At 41.2% G+C, this 24,559-nt stretch overlaps 1 protein-coding gene across 1 annotated transcript in view; it reads left to right on the top strand.

The window, feature by feature from the left end:
* Positions 1-24,559, top strand: part of LOC137788708 (cadherin-7-like) — an 89,427-nt gene that overhangs the window by 26,491 nt on the left and 38,377 nt on the right. Inside the window, exons 3-4 of the mRNA XM_068581734.1 lie at positions 12,384-12,678; positions 22,378-22,497. Of these exons, the coding sequence (XP_068437835.1) occupies positions 12,384-12,678; positions 22,378-22,497 (415 nt within the window). The remainder of the gene's footprint in view (positions 1-12,383; positions 12,679-22,377; positions 22,498-24,559) is intronic.

Here is a 24,559-nt window from a genome sequence, read left to right as displayed (position 1 = left end):
AATGTTAAAAGTTAACCATTTTCACATTCAAAAGTACTTTTATTGTATACATGTAATTACACTGCATTACTATACACTTTAATACACATTCAACTACATTATACTCCTTTAAAACGATATATATATACTTGATACTCATCAGTATATAAATATACTGATGATGAGTATCAATATACACTTTAGTACACATTTAACTGCGTTATACACCTTTAATACTTGATACTCATCAGTATGTATTTATATATATTTTATCTTCTGTATTTCTATAATTCTTAATTTTACTCTTAATTTCATTGGTAATCTTCATCACACACATGCCGCCCTGCATTTTTCACATAACTGTCACAAATAAATCATCCAATTTTGCCTTTATGGGCTTTATTTCACGGTATATACACATGCTACTGGATCGCTAGTTGTGTGGTATTTATATATCATAGCCCTCCCCTCCCCTCCGTGGCCTCTTACACTCTTTTTCTCACTTTTGCATGTACTTTTTGCAGTTATGTCATTCATAAGCCAGTGGCAATGTCACCCAAACAAACTTCTCCTGCAGACACATATTAAACCGCTGAGATCGAGCGATCCTTTCTCAGCCGGAACGCCGGCTGTCCCGTCCACGCGATTCCCCTCATTAGTCCGTCTCACGGCCAATCAACACATCAACACATCAACATATCAACATATCAATAACCCCCGGTCCTCATTAGCTGTGATGAGATATGGCGCCCGCTTATAGCGCTTCCTTGTGTGTGATTTCACAGCGAAAATAATTGACGCGCGAGCGTCTCGGTTTGGTTGCGACCCATCCTACTCAAGCGTTTGAAAACCCGACAATTTTTTAGGCCTCTGCTCGAAAATTGCACACCCAAACTAAGAAAAGGGTGTATCTCTGCAACCACTGGGGCTATTTGCATAATTTGGGTGATAATAAAAGGCTGCGCATGTGAGATTGTGTTCCGATGTGTAAATATCAGTCTGCGTGTTTCCAGTAAATGAAGATGGCACACAGCAAAAACATGAAACGGTTTCAGTTTCCGCCCAGAAAGAAAGCACTTTCAGGATGATTTATTTCTGTGGGGTGATGCAGCTGTAAGGTCCGAACTTCTCCCAAATCATTGCACACTATGTGGACATCCTCCCTGCAAAGGTTGACTTTGATGAAGTGAAGCAGAACAAAGTTAGAGAGGGTTTTAGTGCAGAAGACTCAGGCGAGGACTCATTGGGGCCCGTTGGGGACGATATGGATGCTACTTGGATTTTCTCATGTACCAAACCATATGCTTCACTTGTATATCACTTATTGTGTTCAATACATCCAAATACAGCAGGTTGGGGCATTTATTGTTCTTAAATTCACAAAACAACCTTTGATTTACAGTTTTATATAACAATCGCTCTGTTTCCCCCTCGTCTCAGACTGGATTCTGAGAAAAGTTTTGCAATTATATGATTTTTTTTTAACTAACCTTTGTCCTACATTTGAAATAAATCATTGTTTTCTAATAGTTCAGATCATTCTGATAAAGAAAATGTGCAGTAATACATCCACATTTGGAGCTAGTTTGCTGTTTCATCTTCTTGTATACGCTTCATTTAAACTGATGCGCACGTCCACCTCGTGTTGAGTAAATACGTTCATTCCAGTATCGCGTTAACTGCTTGTTTGTCCCGTGTTGTTATTTGTCTACATTTCAACCAGCAGGTGACTATTGTAGCTGCAGAATGCAAAGACGAGTTCTGGTATCGACGCCCCCCTGCTATGTGAAGACGCTTCCCTCCGTACTCTTCACGTGTTGGTTGTGCTTCATCCTTCAATAGACTGTCAGCTGTGGCCCGTATTCACTTTGCACATGAAAAAACACAAGCAGTCGTCACACCGATAGCATCTAAGGAGCCTTTTTTTTTTAACACAAAGGAGCTTTGATTCCCTCACCTGTGATACTTTGAAAGGGATGCCTATTCCTGTCTCCCATTTATGTGCATCTCTGTGATGAGGGCAGCTGAATGCTACACACACACACACACACACACACGCACACACGCACACATGCGCAGACAGACAGACAGACAAATAAAAAAATAAGTGAAAGCTTGCCCTGATTGCTAGCGTGATTACTTCCATTGATGTGGGTGATAAATCTGCGTGGTGGAGGCTGGCACGCCACAAAAGGCGCCGGGGCACCAGATTGACAGACCTGGGAAGCTCTCCAGCAAGGCTTTAATTAACGTGTGTGTGTGTGTGCGTGTGTGTGTGTGTGTGTGTGTTTACAGGCGACTCCGAACTCTGACGTCTTGCGCAGAAGTAAATCAAAGTTAATATTTAGTCACATTTGATAAGCAGTCGGGCAGCGGATGAGCAGCTTTAATGTGATGGATGCTGCATCTCTTGCTCTAGTTTGTGTGTGTGTGTGTGTGTGTGTGTGTGTGTGTGTGTGCCTGCATGTGCAGCATGTGTAGTATTTATAATGTGTTTATGCATAAATGAAGGGCGTGTTTATCACTGTGGCATGCAGACAATACAATGTTTCTCACAATATATTTTTGAAAAGCCAGATTACAGCAGAGGATTGGAGGAAAATAGAGAAACTGCCGAAGCATCTTTCACTCAGTTATTGATAAAACACGAACAATGAACTGGAACATTTGGAGTATATACTAATTAGCTAATCTATTGTTTGAGAAAAGGTTATTTCAGGGTTTTGTCAGGCAAGAAAAACTCTCTCAAAACATTCTGATATCTATAAAATCTCCCAGAAGTTCGGAGATACTTCATTATTATTAGCATTCATAAGCACTGATACAGCTGCTCAATACTTCTGTACCTTCACTTGACCACCACTCTGTACCTATAACTATCTACAAATACATTTTTCAGAAGTAATTACCACAATCTGACCATTTTGCAGATCTATAATTCAAGGTATCTGCGATATTGCTCTCCGCTCGGTAAGAACAGCAGCTGGATTTCCAACCGGTCAGAAATCTTTTCAAGACATCTATAATGACTCCACGGAAAGCCCCGCGCTCTATAATGTATTATTTATTACACAGATGGGATTCACATTCCTGATATCCACACAGCCAAGTGGTCAGATAACGCTAATTAAATCTGAGATCTTTTTTTAATTGCATTTAGACGAGTAAGAATTAATGATTTGAGTTGTGTGGAGAATCTCACGAGAGGTGTGAGAGAGAACATCTTCAATTGAACTCCAGACGAGACAAAACTAGATATAATATCTTTTTTTGTTCGAAAAACACCACATAACACGTTCCCTACTACTCGTCATACTATTTTTGACTTTGCAGATATGTTTCACGTTGTTTCAATACCCTGTTAGTTATGTCTCCGGAGCGTATTGTTGATTATTTTTGGGGCCGCTCCAGTGTTTCCTGTCAGATGTGATTGTTTCACTTTGTCAAAACAGAAGCTCTTGAATGCATCGCGGGACACGAGTTCACGTGTTTAAGGGATAAAAAAAGCACATTGCATCGCATGAATACATGTAACTAACATTCACATTCATTAGGATCCAACGTGAAAACATTCTAATTTAATAAATACTCAGAACTTGGACTTATTGTTTTGCCTTTGAGATCTTTGACTTTCAATTTCCTTGAAAAAAAAGAAAAGCCCCAAATTCATTCTCCCCGACATGGAAACAGCCATTATGACTCAGCCAGCAGGTGCAGATATGAGCGGCGGCTGTCGGGGGAGGAGACAAAGTGTATGAATGGCAGTCACAATTCAGAAAATCATTCCTGACTTTTGATTGAAAGCCGATTCTCCAACGTGAACAGTCGGAAAGAGAGAGAGAGAGAGACAGAGAGGGAGAGAGAGAGAGAGAGAGCCGTGAACCCATCTCCCTTATCCCCGCTGAAAACTGCCTTTCTGCATTTTCATATGTATTCTCTCTCTCAAAAAAAAAGAAGCTTTTCTTTGTCCCTGCTGTCAAACCATCACACACATCTGTTTGTGTAGATTTAAACTGCTTTCTTCTCTCCTTTTTGAAGCAGCTTATTTGGGACAGACAACAAGAATATCTCCTTTTTTTTGGATTCTGTTAAATAAACTATGAAATCTCTTGAGGATTCAACATATTTGTGCTCTTTAATGTGACGCTTCCACTGCGCTCGGGTTGTCAATGCACACGCTTTACCTGTTTGGACTGCGTTCCCTTCAACTGCTCACACTGCTCACGCTTCAAGAGGCGACTCAACCGCTGAACTTAAAACTAAAAAAAAAATGCTCTCAGTGATTAAACCGACTGCTTTTTATCTGGACGCCTCCACTGCTTTCGCTTCTTGAACAACAGCTGACGCTTCAGAGGTGTCAGGTTCTTCTACTTCAACTGCAAGTGGCGTAAGGTATTTCACGGGCGAAGAATTCACATTTTGAGACGTGTTTAAGTTTTTAAATTCTTTATTCCATCTGTACATTTTTTTATTTTATTCCATCTGTATATTTTAATCCATCTGTAAATTAAATTTTCTTTTTTACTGCTATTTATTTTACATTATTTTTAATTTTTTAAAATGATTTTTAATTTGCTTTTATTACCGTTTTACTGTTTATTGATATTACTTGATTCTTTAAAAAAATTCCTGTGAGCAGTGCTGCTGTAATCATTATCTTATCTTAAATCAAATTCACCTCAACAACCTACTTTTAACTATTTAGAGCTTTTAAGTGCTTTTTCAGTGTAATATTCCAATAACAATAGCAGAAATATTTCACCGATTATATTTCCAAAATGTGTTGAAAATTACTTTTTGGGAATAAAGCAACAAAAACAGGTCAATACACCCTTATTCCTTTTTAATTATCTATTTTAAATCATGCAATAAATACAAAAAATAGTGCTGACACGTTCTCTACTTTAAGGTTTCTACTGTTGTACTTTGTGCAAACTGAATTTCTTTTACGTCTCCGGACGTCTAACTGCAGAAATAACCGTCCGTTGTTGTAAAATATCTGCTAATTTGCTCTTTAGGGTCGCGTAACTCTTAGCATGGCAAGCTGCCTCGCTTCAGGTGACATATGAACCTCAGATACTTAAGGGAGTTCAGCAAAAAAAAAACAACAGAAAACACGCCCTCCACCAGCGTTCAATATCTTTGTGCTTGAGAAGGTTTTCATCTGGCGGAGTAAATAACTTACAGTTATTTTGGGAAAATAGACTGATTAACTGCAAATGAGTCCAAAAACAATACTGCTCAGAAGAATAAATGGAGCTTTGTTGGAGAGAATCCTCAGTGTCAGTAAATATCTTAAATTGCTCCACAAATTGCAGAGAGGTTTATGTTTTTTTATAAACTCTATGTATTTATGCTTGAATCTACCTTATCTCAACGACTCCATTTCATATAATCTAAACCAGTACACGCAGTCACGGCATTTCCTTTAGGGTTTTGGTGCATTGAATATGACAATAATGCACATTTTCGAAAACAAAGTCTCGACCTGCTTCGCAGGAGCTCTGTTGACATAGACTTAGCTAACGTTAGCTACAGCTTGATGGATTGAGTCTTTAAACACAGCAGGCGAGAACGCAACGTTAGCCAGCTAGCTAAAGCTCCAGTGGAACATTATTAGCTAACGTTAGCTACAGCTTGATGAATTGAGTCATTAAACACAGCAGAAGAGGACGCAACGTTAGCCTGCTAGCTAACGCTCCAGTGGAACATTATTAGCTAACGTTAGCTACAGCTTGATGGATTGAGTCATTGAACACAGCAGGCGAGAACGCAACGTTAGCCTGCTAGCTAACGCTCCAGTGGAACATTATTAGCTAACGTTAGCTACAGCTTGATGAATTGAGTCATTGAACACAGCAGGCGAGAACGCAACGTTAGCCTGCTAGCTAACGCTCCGGTGGAACATTATTAACTAACGCTACCGTTTTTGAGGAAGGTAGATTTTGAGGTGAGGGGACTGACAAGGCAGAAGGTAAAGTGGTCCGTTCTAGCAATAAGCAGACCTGCCAACCTGTACGCAATTTGCGTAGCGGATACGCATTTTGACTTCAAAGTACGCTGGTAAAAATCTAGTCTAAAATGGATTTTAGACAAGTTGACCAGCACACATTATATGCAATGCAATATAACGCATGACAAGTATTTACTGACTTGTCCTCTATTAGTTGTCGTCAATTCCCATCCCCCCTCGTCGGTGTTAGACCCAGTGACATGCTGGCATGAAATGGCTTGCATAATACTTAGTAAGGAGGCCATGACAATTTTCTGACTTGGCTGAAGTCCAGCGCTCCCTTTTTTTTCTTCTTTTTTTTACCCCTGACCCGTTTTCATGCCTGCGATACAATCAGACACAACACACGAACACGCATTGTCGAAAGCTTTACAATTTAAATTCAACACCTTACAAAAACATACACTTACGATAATAACTACTATACATGCGCTTTAGAAGGCGTTGCAAAGTGCTGTACATATGTATAACAGAGGAAATCAATGAAAGAGATCAGGCGACAAAGCAAGTATGCACATGTAAAAAAACAAAATAATTACATAGAAAAGCATCAGAATAAATATTCAAAAGCGACCCCTATACGTATTATGCAACATAACACAAAGAACATGAAGGATAATGGCGGAGGGACCTGCAGTTGACCACACAAAGACATAATTTGCTGCATTTAAGGAGTATGGCTACGAGCCGCTCGGGTCCCATGCATCTGCCCCCCCGCCGCGCGCTAGCTAACGGCCTCTCCATGGCGATCGCTAATTCCCCCGGCGCCCCGACTCGAAGTGAAAGAGGGGAAGCGGCTGAGCCTCTTGTCAGAGAGCACAGCGCCACGGCTGCACTCCCCCCAGAACATGGCCGAGTGAATAGATGAAAAGCCGAGCATGTCGGTAACAGCTGCCTCCTCCCCCCCCCACCGAAGCCCCCGTCGACATCCTCAGCTCTTTTATGCGGCGCTGACCCTTCTTAACCCCGTCCTCTCGTCCTCCTTTATGTTTTATTGCGTCGGTCCTGTATCATAACGTTTATTCGCTGGCAAATTTATGATATCTGTTGTACTGGATAACATTATACAGCGTGTGATTTACACAGAGGGAAGGCTTGTTATGTGCAAGGGTTTTTTTTTTTTCTTTGCCAGGAAACAATGTCAGGGTGCAGTCGCCCGTGCGTCACATTGTATTTTTAGGTGGTTTGTGAAACTGCCTTGCTCGTAGAGACCCCCGTTTATAAGCCCCCGACATTGAGAACTGCACCGCAAAATATCTCGAGGGCGATTTGTTGATTGAGGGCCCTTGAACAGCTTCGGCGCGCACCGGATCCAGCGTTGCTCACAGGTTGCCTGCAGGTATGAACTCCTGTATCCATTTTGGATCGAGCACAGTCCGTTGAATAGGGGAATTTGTACTCTCCTCAAGGGAGGTGCAAATACAAAAGCCTGCAACGTACATCTTGGAGGTTTGAGCGTATTTTCATATTTATTTATACTTTTCCCACTCGCTGTGTTGCACCATGTGCCAAGCCAACAAAAAATGGGCGTAAAGAGGAACTAAATAGAACTGCACACTTTCCAACAGGATTTCTCATGTAGCGTAGAATTGCACGAAGAACAATTTGGGCACATTGTGCAGAGCCGGTGATAGGACGAGCATGTTTCTCTGAGTTGTTATGGGTTCTTCTTATGCTTTTTTCTTTCCCCCTCGCTACAAGGTAAACAAGCAAACACAGAGCTAACAGGCTGGTCCCCGGAGACCCGTCTGCATACAAAGTGACGATAAGTGTCAGCACTGATTTCAGAAGGGTTCGTGTTCAGATTCCAACCCCCCCCCCTCTCTCCCTCGCGAGTGCCTTTGAGCTACACCGCCGTGCCGCACGCTGCGTTACACCCACCTCAAGGGAAGCGGAGACAAGAATTACAGAAGAGGCTTTACATTTTTTTCTTTATTCTGCAAGTGAAGCAACTATGGCGGTGAGTAAAAGTTCAAATAGCGCCTGAAAATGAGCAGCGACGGTCTTCAAATGGTTCTCAAACTGTGGGGCGTGACCCTCTAGTGGGGCGCGGAGGTATTACAGGTGGGGAAATGCAGATTTTGTCTTCTTTTTTTTAAAGCTTTCTTTATTAATCCCACAGTGGGGGAATTATTCTCTGCATTGTACCATCCTTAGTAATTCAGGAGCTTTGTGCTGCTGCGAAGCTCTGGGGCTTCAGTGTCTTGCTCAAGGACACTTCAATATGAAACTATGGGGAGAAAACAGGGATCCAACCGGCTTCCTTGGTCATCTTTTTTGTCAAATACGAGTTATTTTTTGCACATATATAACTTTATTTGCATATTTTTAACAAAGTAATTGCACATGTTATCAGTTTTTGTCAGATGGAGCAATCTGGTTTACCTGAAAGGGATTTTAATTCATTAACTTGTTAATCTTTAAACTATTAATTAAAAAAGCACGGATGGCGGAGTCTCAAAAAGTTGGACCATTTTGTTCCCATGTTGTTGGGACGGTGGGGCCCGAACATTTTGCTTCCTCCAAAGTAAACCGTGACAGAAAAAGTTTGAGAACCTCTGGGTTTAGATTAATGAGAGAGGGAGGTGTACACTTTTAATAATAGCCACGCTACACATATACACACAGCTACACATACCTTACACAGCCCTTCAGAGATGCGATGTGTGGCGGCTTGTTGAACGGGGAAACGGAGCAAACAGTTCACGGAAATGACCACACAGGGTGCTTGACCTTTGACCCCTTTCCGAGCTCGCTGGCTCGCTTTGTGACCTGTCGGCTCGGTCGTCCTCGTCCGCGGCATTCGCCACGGTTGGCTTCCTCCAGATTAAATGTTGACTTTTCTCCACGGCTGATAGTTCACCTCAAAGTTTGCTCCTGACAGCCCGGAGACAAGAGGACAAACACCGCCATACGAGAGGCGGCGGAGACGCGCTCAGGCCTCGAGGACACGACCAATGCAATCACCCCGGCGCCCGAACGCGGCATCCATCAGCCCGCGCTGATGGATGCCATTAATTTAAGACCTTTGGTGTTGTATCCACTGTTCAGCATGTACGCCTTCAGCGCCAGCGATATAATATTGACCTAATCATTCCCCTCCCCCCCGCAGCACAGACCTGAAATACCACTGTTATTTATCTGATAATGAGCTGTTGACATTTACAGACAAATTGAAGAAAGAGTTTCAACAATATTACTGCGGGAGTGTGCACTGTGATATGAAAAAAAAGCCTCATTATTGGCTGTTGTTTACAGGCGAGGCTACTACTACTTCACTGGAAACGTTGCAGGACATATTTTCTTCCATTTTGACGGAAAAAGATTTTTTTTTTTATAAACTTCAAATTTCTCCCTTTTTCAAACTCTCCACGGCACACAGTAAAACTGCTTCTTGTGGTCTTGAGCAGGGGCTCAGGTGTGGTAAGGAGGGTAAAATCAAAGAGGTTTTTGACAAACCTTCAGACGACGGTGGAAGTCGGGCCTTTACCCCGACAGCTTTTCATCAGCGATAGTTGGCTACTGACCTCAAGCGGGGGGCTCGAGCAGCGTTAGAGGAATACGCCGAAGATCATCCAAATGATGATGTTTCGGCGAGCTCGGTCTCGGCCTTTCCCGTCTCCCTGCTTGCCGTTTGTTATTTTCAAGGACGTGGTCTTGAAGCACAGCCAGGGAGAAGTCTCAGGACGTCCTCTTTGATAAGCCGGACTTTAGCTACCGGGCCTCAACCGCGACAGAAGTCTTTTTACTCAAAGTGCAGCTTTGGTAATCTAAAAGCCTGTCTGCAATAAGACACAAAACCTTTGTTTGCATGTTTTAAAAAGCTTCGCCTTACATTTTAAGATACATTTTTTCCTCAGTAATGTTAAAATTTGTAGGAAAATAAATGGAATTCACTAAATAATCATTGATGAAAAGACATTTTGTGCTTTTAACGTTGGCTGAGGTTGAGCTCATTATTACCAGATGTTTTATTGGAAAATTGCATGTTTGATCTTCACAGGAACTTCATGTTGGAAAGTTTCTGTCCTGAAATATGTGAGAGCTGTGTTTCCAATCCGAACCAATCACGTCTGTTAATTTGATCCGCAGAGTTTCAAAGAGCGGGCCTGCAGAGAATCTCCAGTTTATTTACATCAGGGTCGGGTCATGCTCGTTCAAAGCTAGTGTGTAGGACATGTTGTCTGACCACGTCAGGAATCAAACGTGTTTATAGTTGTTCCAAACGGCTATGTTCAAATGTCCAAATGTCAGTTTCAGAAAGCCACAGAAGTGCTTCGTCCAAGCCAGGCTTTCCAAAAATCTGACTAAAATGTCTCTGCTGTCATTAAAGGATGATCTCCTGTTGGACTTGAGACTATAAAAACAGTCGCGCTGTGGTTTGCATCATGGGAAATGTGGACTACACTGTTGGTGTACTTGACACAGAACCCGTCTTGGCCAGAAAAAGCGTGGCTTGTAATGAGAAGGAAACACAATTATCTGAAAATAGCCTTTTTAACAAACCCACAGATTGATATACTCACACCGGCCTCTTCCTGATTTTTTATGGATTTCTACGCCGTCAGTTGCAAAACACCTTGGAAGATCGAGGACACTGTTGAGGTGTTGAAATTACAGGTTCAATTGAAGCTTTTTTTTTATCTGCACACTTATAATTGAAAGAAAACCCACTAAAAGCTTGCTCTGCGTGCCGTTAATTGTCATGTTGGAGGTGATAGAGTGAAGACATAAATACACACTCTACTAAACGCTGACAGTTAAAAAAAAGGTCTGTCTGTCCATCTTTAAAACCCCAACAATGGCCTTCCTCTAAGATACAAGCCGGTTCCTGTGACGGCTTTGATAGCGAGACGTCGAAGGGGTCGGTGGCAGTCGCGCGGCGTTCGACTTCAAACGAGATTATTCAGGGTTGCTTACTTGTCATGGTGATTTTTTTAACGCTCCAAAAGGCTCCGAGTGTTCTTTCTTTAGAGTTGCTCAAGGATTATTTTCGTTGGAGTTGTACTTTGAGGAGGGGTCTTGAAGTCATCTCGACACTCACGGTGTTGTAGTCGGCGCGCGGGTTCAATGCTAGAAATGTAGCTCGTCTGACTTCTTTGTAGACCTGTGTGTCTGTTTGTCGAACATTAACACAACTCCTATTAATATTTGAGATACTTCAAGGAGCCCAACTCAGACTTCATAGTGGAAGCCTGCATGCTTTCAGCTAAAAAAGATGCATTTCAAATGTCATTTGGTGTGCCGATCGTTCCAGACGGGGTGGGGGGGGGGGGGGGGGGTGAAAAAGGATCTGACAGCGTGGCCTTAGGTCTTGCTTTTGATTCTCAGGGGGCAAAAACCTGTGGAATCGTTTTTTGCTATCAACAGGATGGATTGATGGAAACAAGAGTGAACTGTTGGGGAAAAAAAGTCGTCAATTTTGATAATTAGATGTCATATCAAAGAGATTTGTCCTATGAGAAATTGCACGTCTACCAAACCACGACCTCCTTCTATTCCAAGGGGGCAAAACATGGTTGAAAAGAAGCACAACATGCAGCACAGGAACTTCTTTCACGGCTATTTAAAAGGCTTTTTGAATATTTGACTATCTGTGGGCGAAAAGAAGCATTGACACCTGACATCAGATTCATTTAAAAAGATGCCAAAGACTAGGTTAACATTGTGTGTCCCCGCGGCAGAAGTATATTTTTGCATGAAACATTTCCAAGAGCGCCTTTTTAAAAGCGTTGTAACGAATCTTTGGCAACATGTTTTTTGGCATATGAGGAAACATTGCATATTGATGTTCCAAATTACAGCTTCCTAGACAAAAATATGTTATTGAGTTGCATTTGGTGAATGGTCATTTGTTATTTCTGGACGGTTTTAATGAAAAAAGGCCACTTTTCATCTTCTGTAATGGCTATTTCATTAGTAAGCAAGTTACTGTGACATTGCAGCGAGTGCCACCATCTCATTTCATTCTATTGTTTTGTAGAACAAATTATTTCATGCATAATTGCGGCATGTTTTGATCTGATTCGTATGTTTGTCCAATAAACATGATGTCTATTTGCTTGTATTGTGTGCGCGTGCTTGCTGGACATATGAGCAGGGAAATTCACATGGTGTAGATACATATTTCAAACAGGATTTGCATATTTTACAAATAGTTATATAATATGATATATTTATACTTTGCAAGTGACATGAAATGTTCGAAAATATGTTAAAGTTCACATTCCAGTTTCATCAATTTAGCTTGTTATCACTGAATTGATAACGTAACATGTCCTGACTAAATCAATCCATCATGACTCAAAGAACACTTAAAATATTCAAGGGATTTCTTTCTCCAGTAGATTCCTTATATATCCGCCTTAATCCAATGTTCTTTCCCCTCCAGCTACACTCAGATGTGGACAAAGGGGACGGCAAGGTGAAGTATGTGTTAACCGGCGAGGGCTCTTCCTCCATCTTCACCATTGATGAGAACACGGGGGACATCCACGCCACGAAGCGCCTCGATCGAGAGGCGCAGGCCTACTACACGCTCCAAGCTCAAGCCGTGGACCGAGTCACCAACATACCCGTGGAGCCCCGGTCCGAATTCGTGGTCAAGGTCCAGGACATCAACGATAATGAGCCCAAGTTTCTAGATGGGCCGTACTTGGCTGGAGTACCAGAGATGTCCCCCTTAGGTAAGCCTCCCTTATAGCCTTATGTATAATCCCATATAGTTCCCCCTTGTATATCTTCCCCCTTTTCCAGTCATTTACTTTTCTTTTTACCGACTCTCATACTTTCACTTTCTCTTTGACTTGCCCTCGCTCCGACATTTGCATTAGATAATTTTCCACCTCGCTGAATTTGTCTTCATCTCTCTCAGTCTTTAGGTCATGGGGGGGAATCGAGGAAGTTTGCAATATTAATTTGAATCCAGCGTGTTCGCTTTGTAACTCTCAATATGCACTAATCACATTGGGCCAAATTTAACTGCATGAGCGTGTTCTCGTGCAGGAGTTGAGCTCCATGTCAACTGAGGTTCCAGTTAAACTTTGATTTTTGACATCCTTTAGCCAGAACATGCAGGTTTATCGTCTTCTTTCTTCTTTTCAGGAATACTGTTTGTTCATAAATAAGCACTTAGTAGTACTCTTTACCTCTTGAGGTCTTTGAGCTTTTAAAAAACCTTCATTTCAGTTTGATGGTGTACAAACATTGAACTGTTTGTCTCAAGCTCTCTCTTGGAACGTTCGACAAGGCATTTCATTCATGTAGCACATTTAGAGATTCAAAAGGGCTTCACAAAATATATTGAGAGTAAAATATTAAAAGGAAAAAATCTGTGTTTGAAGCTAGCAAAAATCTAATCACAAGCAATGACGAACAAATATAGAGCACAGTGGCTGAAAGCACCTCTAGATGACCAGCAAGGTCTTTCTTTTCAGTTTATGGGCTAGGTCTTTAAATATTAAACTATAAATGTATCAGTTTTATTGGGACTATTGAATTGACATCAACAAAATGTGTTGTATGAAACACTTTGCTTACATTTAGCTAACAGACATTTCTTATCTACCTTCTATTCTATCTTAAAATTCACCCTTTGCTAAGCCTTGCACCTACCAAGGAGCCCATGCTGTCACAAATTGTTCTTACTCTTTCAACGAATACATTTTTAAAAAAATTAAAAAGCACTTTCAGAGAGAAGCAGACAGAGACGTCTTCAATATGCGTCTCAAGGATATAATTTTCCTCAGGATGTCAAACTGATCGAGCAGTGAAAACAGGTTAAAAAGATGAAGGTAGAAGCTAAAGCCGACATATCACCGCGTAAAACCTGTCAATCCTGACAGAAGACAATACAATTAAACCCCACAACTGTTCCTGTGAAGTTGTGTAGGTCTTCATCCACTGGTACAATCATACAAAGCAAAAGCAGCATGTGTTTACATCCAGTGTACCTTCAGCAGCTTGCAGAGCAATGACGTGCTAACGCTGTTTCAGGATCTGCTAACGTACTCTGCTAATGTTAGCTCCACAGGTTTGTACATAGAAACATAACAATTCAGAAAGGGTATATTTAGAAGCAGTTAGCTAGCCGATGCTATTTGCTATGATGACTTAGCAAAGGGTCAGATGATCATAGTTAATAGATAACAAAAGTTTACAGCCATGCTAGCAGCTATGTGAAGCTGTACAGGTACAGAAGTGTGTTCAATTAAGTGCTGACGTCATGCTAATATTTAATGGTTGCCATATTCACTATCTTATTCTAGCTAATTGGTAGTAAACACAAACTACAGCTGCGGCTAATGGCAGCGCTATTATATTAGAAGTATTCAAATTCAAATTGCGTATCCAAGATAAAGTCAGATGATCGGCAAAGGCACAACAAACAAACCTCAAATGTCAAACTAAAATGATTATAATGTTTTGGTACCTTGAATGTCGGTGCAACATTTCATAGCAATCTATTCAATATTTGTTAGCAACACGACCGAAATTGCCACTCACAGAGCGCCTCCATGGTTTGAAACATTATACAGCTGTAGCTGTCGAAAGGACTCAGCGGCTCCAATTCCGTTCATCGCATTAGCATTTATCACAGCAGATATTTCTTTTATCTGTCTGTTTTAAATGCAGTCCTGGAGGAAGCCATCATATCAGACCCTGCCTTTTAACATGCTGCCTTCCTGCTGCATGGTCAAGATTTCCTCCAAGGTTTCGAACGGGTCACGCTCCAGCTCCAAATGCTGGTAAATGCAAATGAGCCACAACAACATCCTGAGGCTTTTCAGCTTAGCAGGTGTGTAAGAAACACAGAGAGAGAGAGAGAGAGAGAGAGAGAGAGAGAGAGAGAGAGAGAGAGAGAGAGAGAGAGTGTGACGTCTATATTGATACACCATGATAGTTTCATGAAGGTTGTTTTTAAAGGTTTGTCATTGTTGTTTTTAATCTTTTCCAGGTTATTAATACATGCTATTTACGCTACATTCTGCTCAAGAAGCAATGGATGCTGCTGAGCATCAAATGCTGCAAAAAATGCTATTTTGTGGTTTCTTTAAGTAAGTCTGGTGTACCTACATTTACATATTTATGGCCGAACATACGCCCGCTCTAGGCTTAGAAATGTTGGTGAGTGACGCATGTTTAAAAAGTGACTCGAGCAAACTTCAGGTCTGAATCATGCTTGCAGGCCATGGGCATGTTTTCTGCAAATTGGGCTCGGAGTTCATACTTGCCCGTGACGTACAGGGACCATTCTGCTGAAAAATGTCTCTGAAAGATGTCTGATCCAGACAAATACATTTCTATCTATCCATTAGACACAGCCGCACAGGCATCCTTAACTTCCTCCAGCTCCTCCCAAGGGTTCTCAAGGCGCTCCCAGGCATGCTGGGAGCTGTGGTCTAATCACAAGTGAGCTATGAGTGATGGGACGGAGGCAGGTTTGAACTTGGGAGTCAATTGACAGAAAGAGGGTGATATGTGGTATATTGCAGTTCACTTGATTTGTAAAAAAAAAAACACACTTTTGATCCTTTGGGTGACTCATACATTGTATTTATTATTCTTCTCCGTCAATTATTAATTCTTGACATGTTTTAAATGCATCAATTTGCAATGACAATACATTCCCAGAGAGGAAAATAAATAAGTCTATATTTGATACTGTACCTTGGTCATGAACAAAAAGGAATTGTCAGGCGCTTCAATCTGCAGCCTGAATAATAATTTATGATCAGGATGGGAGCGAGCAATCAGCCCTCGAGTAGAAGTGGATGTAGTTTAGTCAGTTTACACAATCAACGTAACGTTGTTCAAATATGTGCGATAAGGCACAACAGGCATCATTCAGCCAGTATGTCTAAGACTGTGCACCTTTTTTGAGTTATTGAATTACAATTTGTTTGACTATGAACATATACTGGTACCAGTCGATGGGGTGAACTGAATAGCAGGTATTTTTTTGCCTTTTTTCCACATAAATTTATCAAAAATCTGTGTTGTTGCCACACAGAAGTAAAAAAAAAAAAAAAGTGTCTATGTTCATAACGCTCGCTGTAATTTAAAAGGAGAGAATGAAAGTGTGTTAGTGGGTCTGTGATAACTAGAAGGAACATGGGGAGGGATGTTTCAATCTGAATGCATTTTTTCGAGAATATAAAGCTAAAGTAGGTGTTCAATTACTTTTTAAACTTGTAATAATGATTGATTAGATCTATTTTTGCCACACCTGAGGTAACACGAACAAGCTGTGAAAACAACACTGGCATACTGTCAACTTTAAGCACAAGTGTTAGCACAAACTTTACCGTTAGCTTTCACTTTCAGCTGTATTTCTGTACATGTGACATCTGTAGATGTTCTTTCCGATATTCACTCTCTTCTTTTGATCACCAGCAACTTCTCCGGGAAATATATCTTTAGCCGCTAAACGCTCCACTAATATTTACCAGCGAGTCGTTAACGCTGCCTGTCTGCGGCTTGCTGCTGAGCAGGTTTAGTGTACAGACGCTTTTAGATGTTATTTTTGCTGAAAACAGCAGCTGGGAGCAACCTTTTAAAATCAGTGAGAGTGAAGCAGAACAGTAAAGTTGAGGACCAGTAAAAACTAAACAATGAAAGATGCTATAAAGCTCCGTTGCACCGAGGTGGAAACTGCAGAGGATCGTTCCCTGCGGCTTAATCATTTCAGCGCGACCCCTTTCACATGCGTGTCAATATAAAATTATTCATTACAGCCACTTTAAATTTTGTGGTTTTACCAGCATTGCAGATGAAAGCGCGCTGCACTTTCTTTTCTTTTTTTTTTGCACACCAATAAACACAAAGAACTAAAAAGGTCATTGTGCATATCGGCGTCACCTCACACACACGGGTGGAAATGAGTGAAAACAAAGGTGTTGTTGGCTTTCTTACAACCTTCAAAGTGCGAATGAACATTTTCTGGCAGGCACACAGTGGCAGTGGGAGTCTTTCCAAGGGAGGCAGTGCTTTGCTTACTGCACAGGCAGGGAGATCTCTAAAGGATTACACAGCCGACTGTCAACGGGGGGGTACAGAGCTCCGGCTTAAGGAACCAGAGGATTAGAGTACAAGGGCTTGGAGTCTCGTGTCCAACCCGAGATAAGACAGCAACTCGGTACGTCAACCACAGAGAGGGGGAACGCGTTCACGCCACGAGCGCCCGAGACGCCGGGGTCACCCTCGCCACTTTATTTGCTCGTAAGAAGGTCTTCATCGCGAGTCGAGAGAACAATCCGCCGCCTTCCTTTGGCGTAAAATACCTGCTCAGAGCAATCATCGGCGCGGCGAAGAGCGGGCACCCCCCCGTCCTCCAGGATGCCTTCATAGATGTCTTTAAATCATTACCGGTCACAGCTCTCTGCACCGCTGACGAACGAGTTCAATTTCGAGGGGAAATCATGAATTGAATTAATTAAAGTAATTAGAGGCAACGCTCGTCCACACACACGGAGACCTTTTGGCCCGGGGATCTCTGAAGGCTTTCGTCTTAATCACGGCGGGAGGGAGGTGGGGGGGAGGGGTGTCAAATAAAAGGCAGGAGAGCTTGAGGACAGTTGGAGGTGTGACGGTGGTTCGTCTCTCTCTCTCCCTCTCTCTCTCTCTCTTTCTCTCTCTCTCTCTCTCTCTCTCTCTCTCTGTCTCCCCTGCTGCAAAGCGGCGGGGCAATAGGAGCAGTTTGAGGGCTCATTACAAGCGGAGAGAATGTAATGTCAACCCAAGGCCACGGCGCTTGAATTTACTACTCGCCAGTCCTGTATGCAGCTGTCAGGGTTTCTGTCTAATTCACGAGCGCAGAGATCAAAGATGGGACAGACGGTTAATAATGGCGATGAAAAAGGGTTTCGTTTTGGGAAAGTTGTCAGTGGTATAGTGTTTATTCCTCAGAATGTAGTTACTCTTCGTAGCTCAGTTCCTCTTTTGTACTGGACGTAATTACAAAAGTGAACGTCCGGCACTTTACATGCTACTTCATATCCACCTCAGAGGTAAATATCTGACTTTTTTTTCTCCACTACATTTGTCTCACAGCTTCAGTTACTTTTCAGATTACACATATTCATTCCCTGTCTGTGAAAACTATGTATACGCAAATAATATTTCAAAAAAGCCGATTGGATCAGCTGGAAAACGCTAGTTTTAGAGCTACGTATGATCTTATAAAATATGATGCATTGCTGTAGATTGAACACACCAGGATGTAAAAGAGTTACAATTAGCACAACCTTGAGCATCATATATATATATATATATATATATATATATATATATATATATATATATATATATATATATATGGCTACGTACACGTTAATGCCGCCAGGCAACATTTCATTGCACAATTACTACTTTTACTTGTCGTATGTTTTGTGTATTTTCCTGATAATACTTTGTATGCTGACCCACTTTTACTTGTAATGGAGTGTTTTCATTATATTTTTACCACGGTAAAGGATAAGAGTACTTCTTCCGCCTCAGGTACACTGGATCACATTATATTGTAGGGTGTTTTTATTTTCCTTTTGTCATTGAACCGAACATTATAAGGCATCATAAAAGTGGACTTTATAGCAGAACGGTTGTATGAGATTGTACCTAATAAAGTGGCTGTACCTTGGATGTTGACAAACACATACGAAACAGCAGGTAGTTAGCAACTTTTGTCATTAGTTTTCTCTAATAAATGAATGTGAATGCAGCGCTGAAGCAACAGGGAGCAGGTGTGAATGTGCACGAAAGCAATCAACTGAATCAACGATGGCGTCTTTGAATCCTCACGAAGGCGTTGCAGTTAGTCCTCATAAATGGACTCTTTTAATCATCTTAAAATAGATTTTTTTAAAATAATGTACGCATGTTGCAATTCCATTTAAGAGCCACAGCTTTGGCTTCACGTGGACTCTCCTTTATTGACGTACGTCTGCATGCCGGAGACGGCCTCTCATTTGAGGACGCGTGCAATTTACATGGAGCGTTCTTCAGAAAATGCATATTGACAGTCGGATGCAGCCTCTGTGTGTGTGTGTGCGTGTGTGTGTGTGTGTGTGTACGAGGCTGAAGAATACCTGTCTTCCCGTTCACATTTTTGAGCACGCCACATTTATTTTCATTACTGGCAGATGACAGTTGCTCACCCCGAGATGCGGAATTGATTAGGAAACCTGTTTTGCGCGCAGCTGCGGGGGGAAAGACGCAGAAAACGTGAAGATCAGCTCCATCACGTCAATGAAGACGGACACATATTGAAGGGACGCGGCCGGGGCAAATTGAGTAGCGGATGACAGCCTCGTGGAGCAGAAAGAATCTATTCAAATTTCCTTTTTGTTGTTGTTTTGTTGTTACAACCGGCTCACTCGGATTGGGATTACCTTTGATTCTGACAATACCGTTTCAACGTGATGTTTGTTGGACAACCCGTATAGGGGAAAAAAGGGGAAAAGAGCCTCTGAAAGCTGCGCTCCGTACCAGTCCGTGTTGAATGTTAATTTACAGCCTCGTCCGCAGAGCACTCTGCCAAGTGATTTTAACTATCAACCTGTAATAGAGATTTTTCCCCGTCGCGCTGCTTCTATTTCACACAGCCATCCTTTGACCTTGGTGTTTTAAACTACCTGTAATATAAGCTGTCATGACTAAGCGGTGATGATATAATCTAGGCAGCCTCCCACAACCGGCCTGGTGATAACTTCTCCAGCTTCTCCGAGCTTCTTTTTTTTCTTTTCATCCTATTATATTGTTCAAGCCAGAGCCTGTTAATTTGGCTTTACGGTCAGAAAGAAGGACTTTAATCTTCAATTTCCATGATCACTTCAAAAAAAAACAAACCCACCTCATGTTAGAAAGTGAGATCTTTTTATTAGGATGTTTTCTTCAGAGTAAAAATATCACCAACTTGCAGGACAGCACTTTCTGTCAGATGCTACGATATTATAGCTCGGTATATGTGCAGCTATATAGCCATTAAAGTGAAATATTCCCGCAGCGATTCATTCATGTGTCAAACTGGGAAAGGCCTGTTTTTTTTTTCTTCTCCATCTTCTTTCATTTCCAAGGTTATTTCAACAATGGCTTTTGTTGATGATTTCACCGCTGCAAAGTGTTCGGTAGGCGTCAGCTTTAAGGCCAGCACTGACGTACAGTCTCACACCAAACAATGGCCCGCGCCACAGCAATACACTATCAAGACGGCCATCAATTCTTTGACATTAAAAATCTGCAACCATTAAATGGAGCACCGAGGCTAATTCGCAGCAATATGACCGACCTATTGAAATTTGATTGCCTCTCTGATTATATGTTGTTTTTTTTTCTTCTCCTGCGTGGAATCTTCAAACGCTTCTCCGCCTCTACCTTCGCCGAGCCGCGGCTGTCAGCTCGAGTCACGTCAACCGCGTTCAGTCGGTATGTTTAAAAGAAAACACATAAGGAGTCATGTCTGATGTCTCCTCTGCCTCGGAGGAAGAGTGGGAGAGGACAATACTGTAGAAACAGTTGTCAGTTGTCAGCAGAGTTCACAGTCGGGTTTGAAAACAAATTTCCTTCTTGTAAGCCGGGAGGAGGTTTGGGGGATTCGGGGCTCTAAAGGGCACTAAAACAAAATCAGACTTTATATCTTGGGTTTTATAACTTTATCAGCTGTACTCCGCTGTTTAATGTCAGGGGTTTTTTTTCCCTGAGAAGTATGAGATATAACTGCACAGCAATGAGTGCAGCACATGTCATATTTCCTGTTCGCCTGTCTCATCACATGTCAATCAAACTTGCTGCCGGTAACCGCGGCTCAGTACCTCTTAAAGGCAGCGGAGGGTGACGTGTTAGCATTTAAGCTAACGGGCACGTGCATTATATACTACTGATTAACACATGAATTGGTACTTCATTAATTGGTTTCTTTATTTAACAGCCAAGGTCACCCATTGAGAGCCGTTTAATTCATTAACAAAGGATATATTTTAAGTGGCTGTTTGAATTATATACAAATCATACACCCCTTAAACTATACTTAGTTTGGTAATTTAGGGCTTTTTAAATCAGGAGGTATTTAATGGGTTTGGCTTTCACCTTTTTCTTTTTAGATTAATGCAGAAATGACAAGATCTCTGCTCACTATAAACTTGTATCCAAAGGTTAAAAGAGTTGTATGTTTTCATCAATTGCTGATGATGTAAGAGATTGTCTTACATATGTTATGCTGTATGGATTCCATGCTCAGTAAATGCATATAACGTGCATTATTTTGGTTGAATTAATGTCCCCCCTTCTTACAAAGAGCCACATCCCTCCATCTAATCCAGGGGCTCTGAATGCAATGTGTACAATAGCGCCCGCCTTCTACAGAGCGTCCTAAACAAAGAGCGCTTAAGATGTGTTTGCAGCAAAAACTGCTATCTTGGCTCTGGCTTTCAGGTTTTTTTTTTAAATTTTGTTTACCTAGTTACATTCGCCTCTCTGCAGATCAACATGTTCTCCAGAAGCAGTTTGCGGATCCTGAAATCAGTCGCCGAATGGGTTACCATCTGTGCCTGCTACCAACCATTTTTACTGGAAAATTATATAATGAGTGTGAAGAAAAAAGGGAGGGGGGAAAAAAAGAAAGGAAAAATGTTTTCCCAACTGTGCCTATTTCTAAAACTTTGTGTCATAACAGTCTTTTATCTGCAGATATTTTATTGAGCCCTAATTAGTAAAACACAAAGATACACTATCGTCCTATGACATCGCTGGAGGACAAGTTCAAACTCTTTTGACTCTTTAAAAAAAAGTTCTGGGATCAGTGGGATATGAGATACATAATAATTTCTTTTTTTTGGGGGGGTAAGGGTAAAAGTGCCAGTTTAAAAGAGCACAGATTGGTTGCAGAAGCCATTTGGCTGCAGAATGTGAATCAACAGATTGAAGTTACCGGGAAAAGCTGCCGCTGACTGATCAGCGGCAGGGAAGTGGAAACAATGGCAGTGAAAATGATCTCCAAAGGCTCGGAGTTACACTTTAATCCTGCTGCAGCATCCCCTGCAAAATGATTGCAAGAGTGTTATTTGTTTAGCAGCTCGTTTGAGGCCGAGAGCCAGAACACAGCACATGTCAGATCTTTCGCTGGTGACGAAGTGCTTTAAACTCAGGCATTTGCACAAGAATGAAACTCCAAACACAACTAAAGTAAACAAGACAAGATTATGTGTTAAGACTAATGACAAATGGGATTATTTACCGCCTCAGAAGTTTGCGATTTCATTGCTTTCTCCCCTCTTTCAAGTAGAATTGGTCACGCGCTCTGATGATGCGACGACTGTTTCCACATTTAGCTCTGTTTGACTTTGGCTTCCGGATGCTGTGTTGGAAACTAATGAAGGGTTGTCTTCCCACAGGAACTATGGTGGTGCAAGTGGCCGCCACAGATGCAGATGACCCGACGTACGGGAACAGCGCCAGGGTGATTTACAGCATCGTCCACGGACAGCCCTACTTCTCAGTGGAGCCCAAGACAGGTAGGGACAAAATGGTGGTGATTTAAAGCACAGATGTGGCTCATTTGAACTGTATTTGTGTTTGTTCATTTGAATCAAACGACAGTTGGGTGACGGAGAGGACAGTTGGGTCTGATTTTATGCGCTGTAAACCCGTTATAGATAATGGATTACCATTATTGAAAAAAATACTCATTGAAAAGAATGGCACGTTTCAAAAAAAAGTATTATTTTCTTGTTCTTCTTTATCATGATTAATGATTAATGTACATATATTTAATGTTGCAGTATTTTTTACATGCTGATGTGCAGATTAATCTTTAGCAACATTATATATATATATATATATATATATATATATATATATATATATATATATATATATATATGTATATATATGTATATATATATATGTATATATATGTATATATATATATATATATATGTATATATATGTATATATATATATATATATATATACATATATATATATATATATATATATATACATATATATATATATATATATATATAATGACATAAATACAATTTGTGGATTGTATTATGCATCAATAATGTGAATATATAGTTTTATATATATATTTCTAACAAAAATAATTCTTTAGAGGACCTGTATATATAATGCATGATTGAAATACTCCACAGAAGTACCTGGGTTGTACTTACGTATACAACTTGAGTACATTTACTAACTGCATTAATGCTGACAATGAAAACACAATCAATTGTTGTTCAGTTGTTTTGCGATCAACAAGCTCTGGGTTTCAAAGAATGCAGCCGACGACCAAATCAGCCATCGGTTAAAGACGGTGAAAAGCTGAAGCCGGAGAAAAAAAAGGGCTGAAATAAACTGCGAGATAAGATGTGAGGTAGTTTGTTGACTTGTGGGGCGTTTCATCCTGAGAAGTCCTCGCTACATCTTCATAGCTGGCTCATTAGCCGCTGCCCTGCCGAGGCTTGGCTACTTCATGCAAAGCAATCTTGCGAGAAAACTGAAAAATATGAGCCGTCCCGTAGGTTTCATCCTCTGCTTCAGGAGCAACGCATATACACGCGGCGGGATTTTTATGCATGTAGTTCATGAACTGGTGAGAGCCACTGCAATGCAGGGATTCATGTCGGGTATTTCTCACACTGAGATATGAGGCGAATGCACGACAGCAAATACTCCACGGTGACCTGCGAGGTTCACTGTAAACATCCAATGAGCCTAACCACCGGAAGAAAGTAAAAGCATTCGAGAGGAATTATTATTTATATCACAAGAAAGGAAATGACTTCAAACTGCGTTGGTATAATGGATGTGGTGTCTGAGGAGAAGAAGATGTTGTGAGCATCAAATTTCAGCACACTTATCTGTGAAGTCTGCGCGGTGTACAGCATTTCTGTGTTGTTTTTCACTTTCTAGAGAGACGTTCGACTAATGAAGCCTCCCGCTGAAGCTTTCATTAGGACACATTTCTGTGTCTACGTGTTTTGGGGGCGAACATTCACATGTTTTACGCGCTCTTAATGAAAAAAAAAGTTCCTCGTGGATGCTCTTTAAGCTCCGACGGTTCCACTGGGACTTCTGTAAGGATGTAAATATTTGATTTTAAGTGATTCTTCATGGCTGCTTGAAGCTAAAACTTCTGTAGGCCAATTAATGTAATTAAAAAAAATGCTGTGATCACCTTCATTAAGATGAGTTTGGGTTGGAACTCGCGACTTATTTGGGATTTAATATTTTTCTGCAAATAATTCAAGCACCTGACATCCATGGATGTTGGTTAATCTAGACCTTTTTTAATAATCCAGAGTTTAGCTGCTTATTAGACAGGCCATATATAACGCCAGATGGCTATCTTATTTTGTAGAGAGGTTTACGATCTTAAATAATTAATAAGTCATTTATTTTCTGAACATTCCCGAGACTTCCATCTTCATTCATCTTTATTGATAATTTGCTGGGAGCATGTTGCTAAAGCAGCCCGACCCCAGAGTCATCGTGTTGGTCTTAATGAACAGACTTAGATTTGGATTATCTTGATCTTTGAGCTTTAAGTGCTTCACTTTGTTTACT

Source organism: Clinocottus analis, unplaced genomic scaffold (genome assembly GCF_023055335.1).
Source record: "Clinocottus analis isolate CAN_PGR_092001 unplaced genomic scaffold, fCliAna1.0.p SCAF_18, whole genome shotgun sequence".
Classification (NCBI taxonomy): domain Eukaryota; kingdom Metazoa; phylum Chordata; class Actinopteri; order Perciformes; family Cottidae; genus Clinocottus; species Clinocottus analis.
Note: the sequence above shows the minus strand (reverse complement) of the source record. Positions and strands in the feature narration are given on the sequence as shown.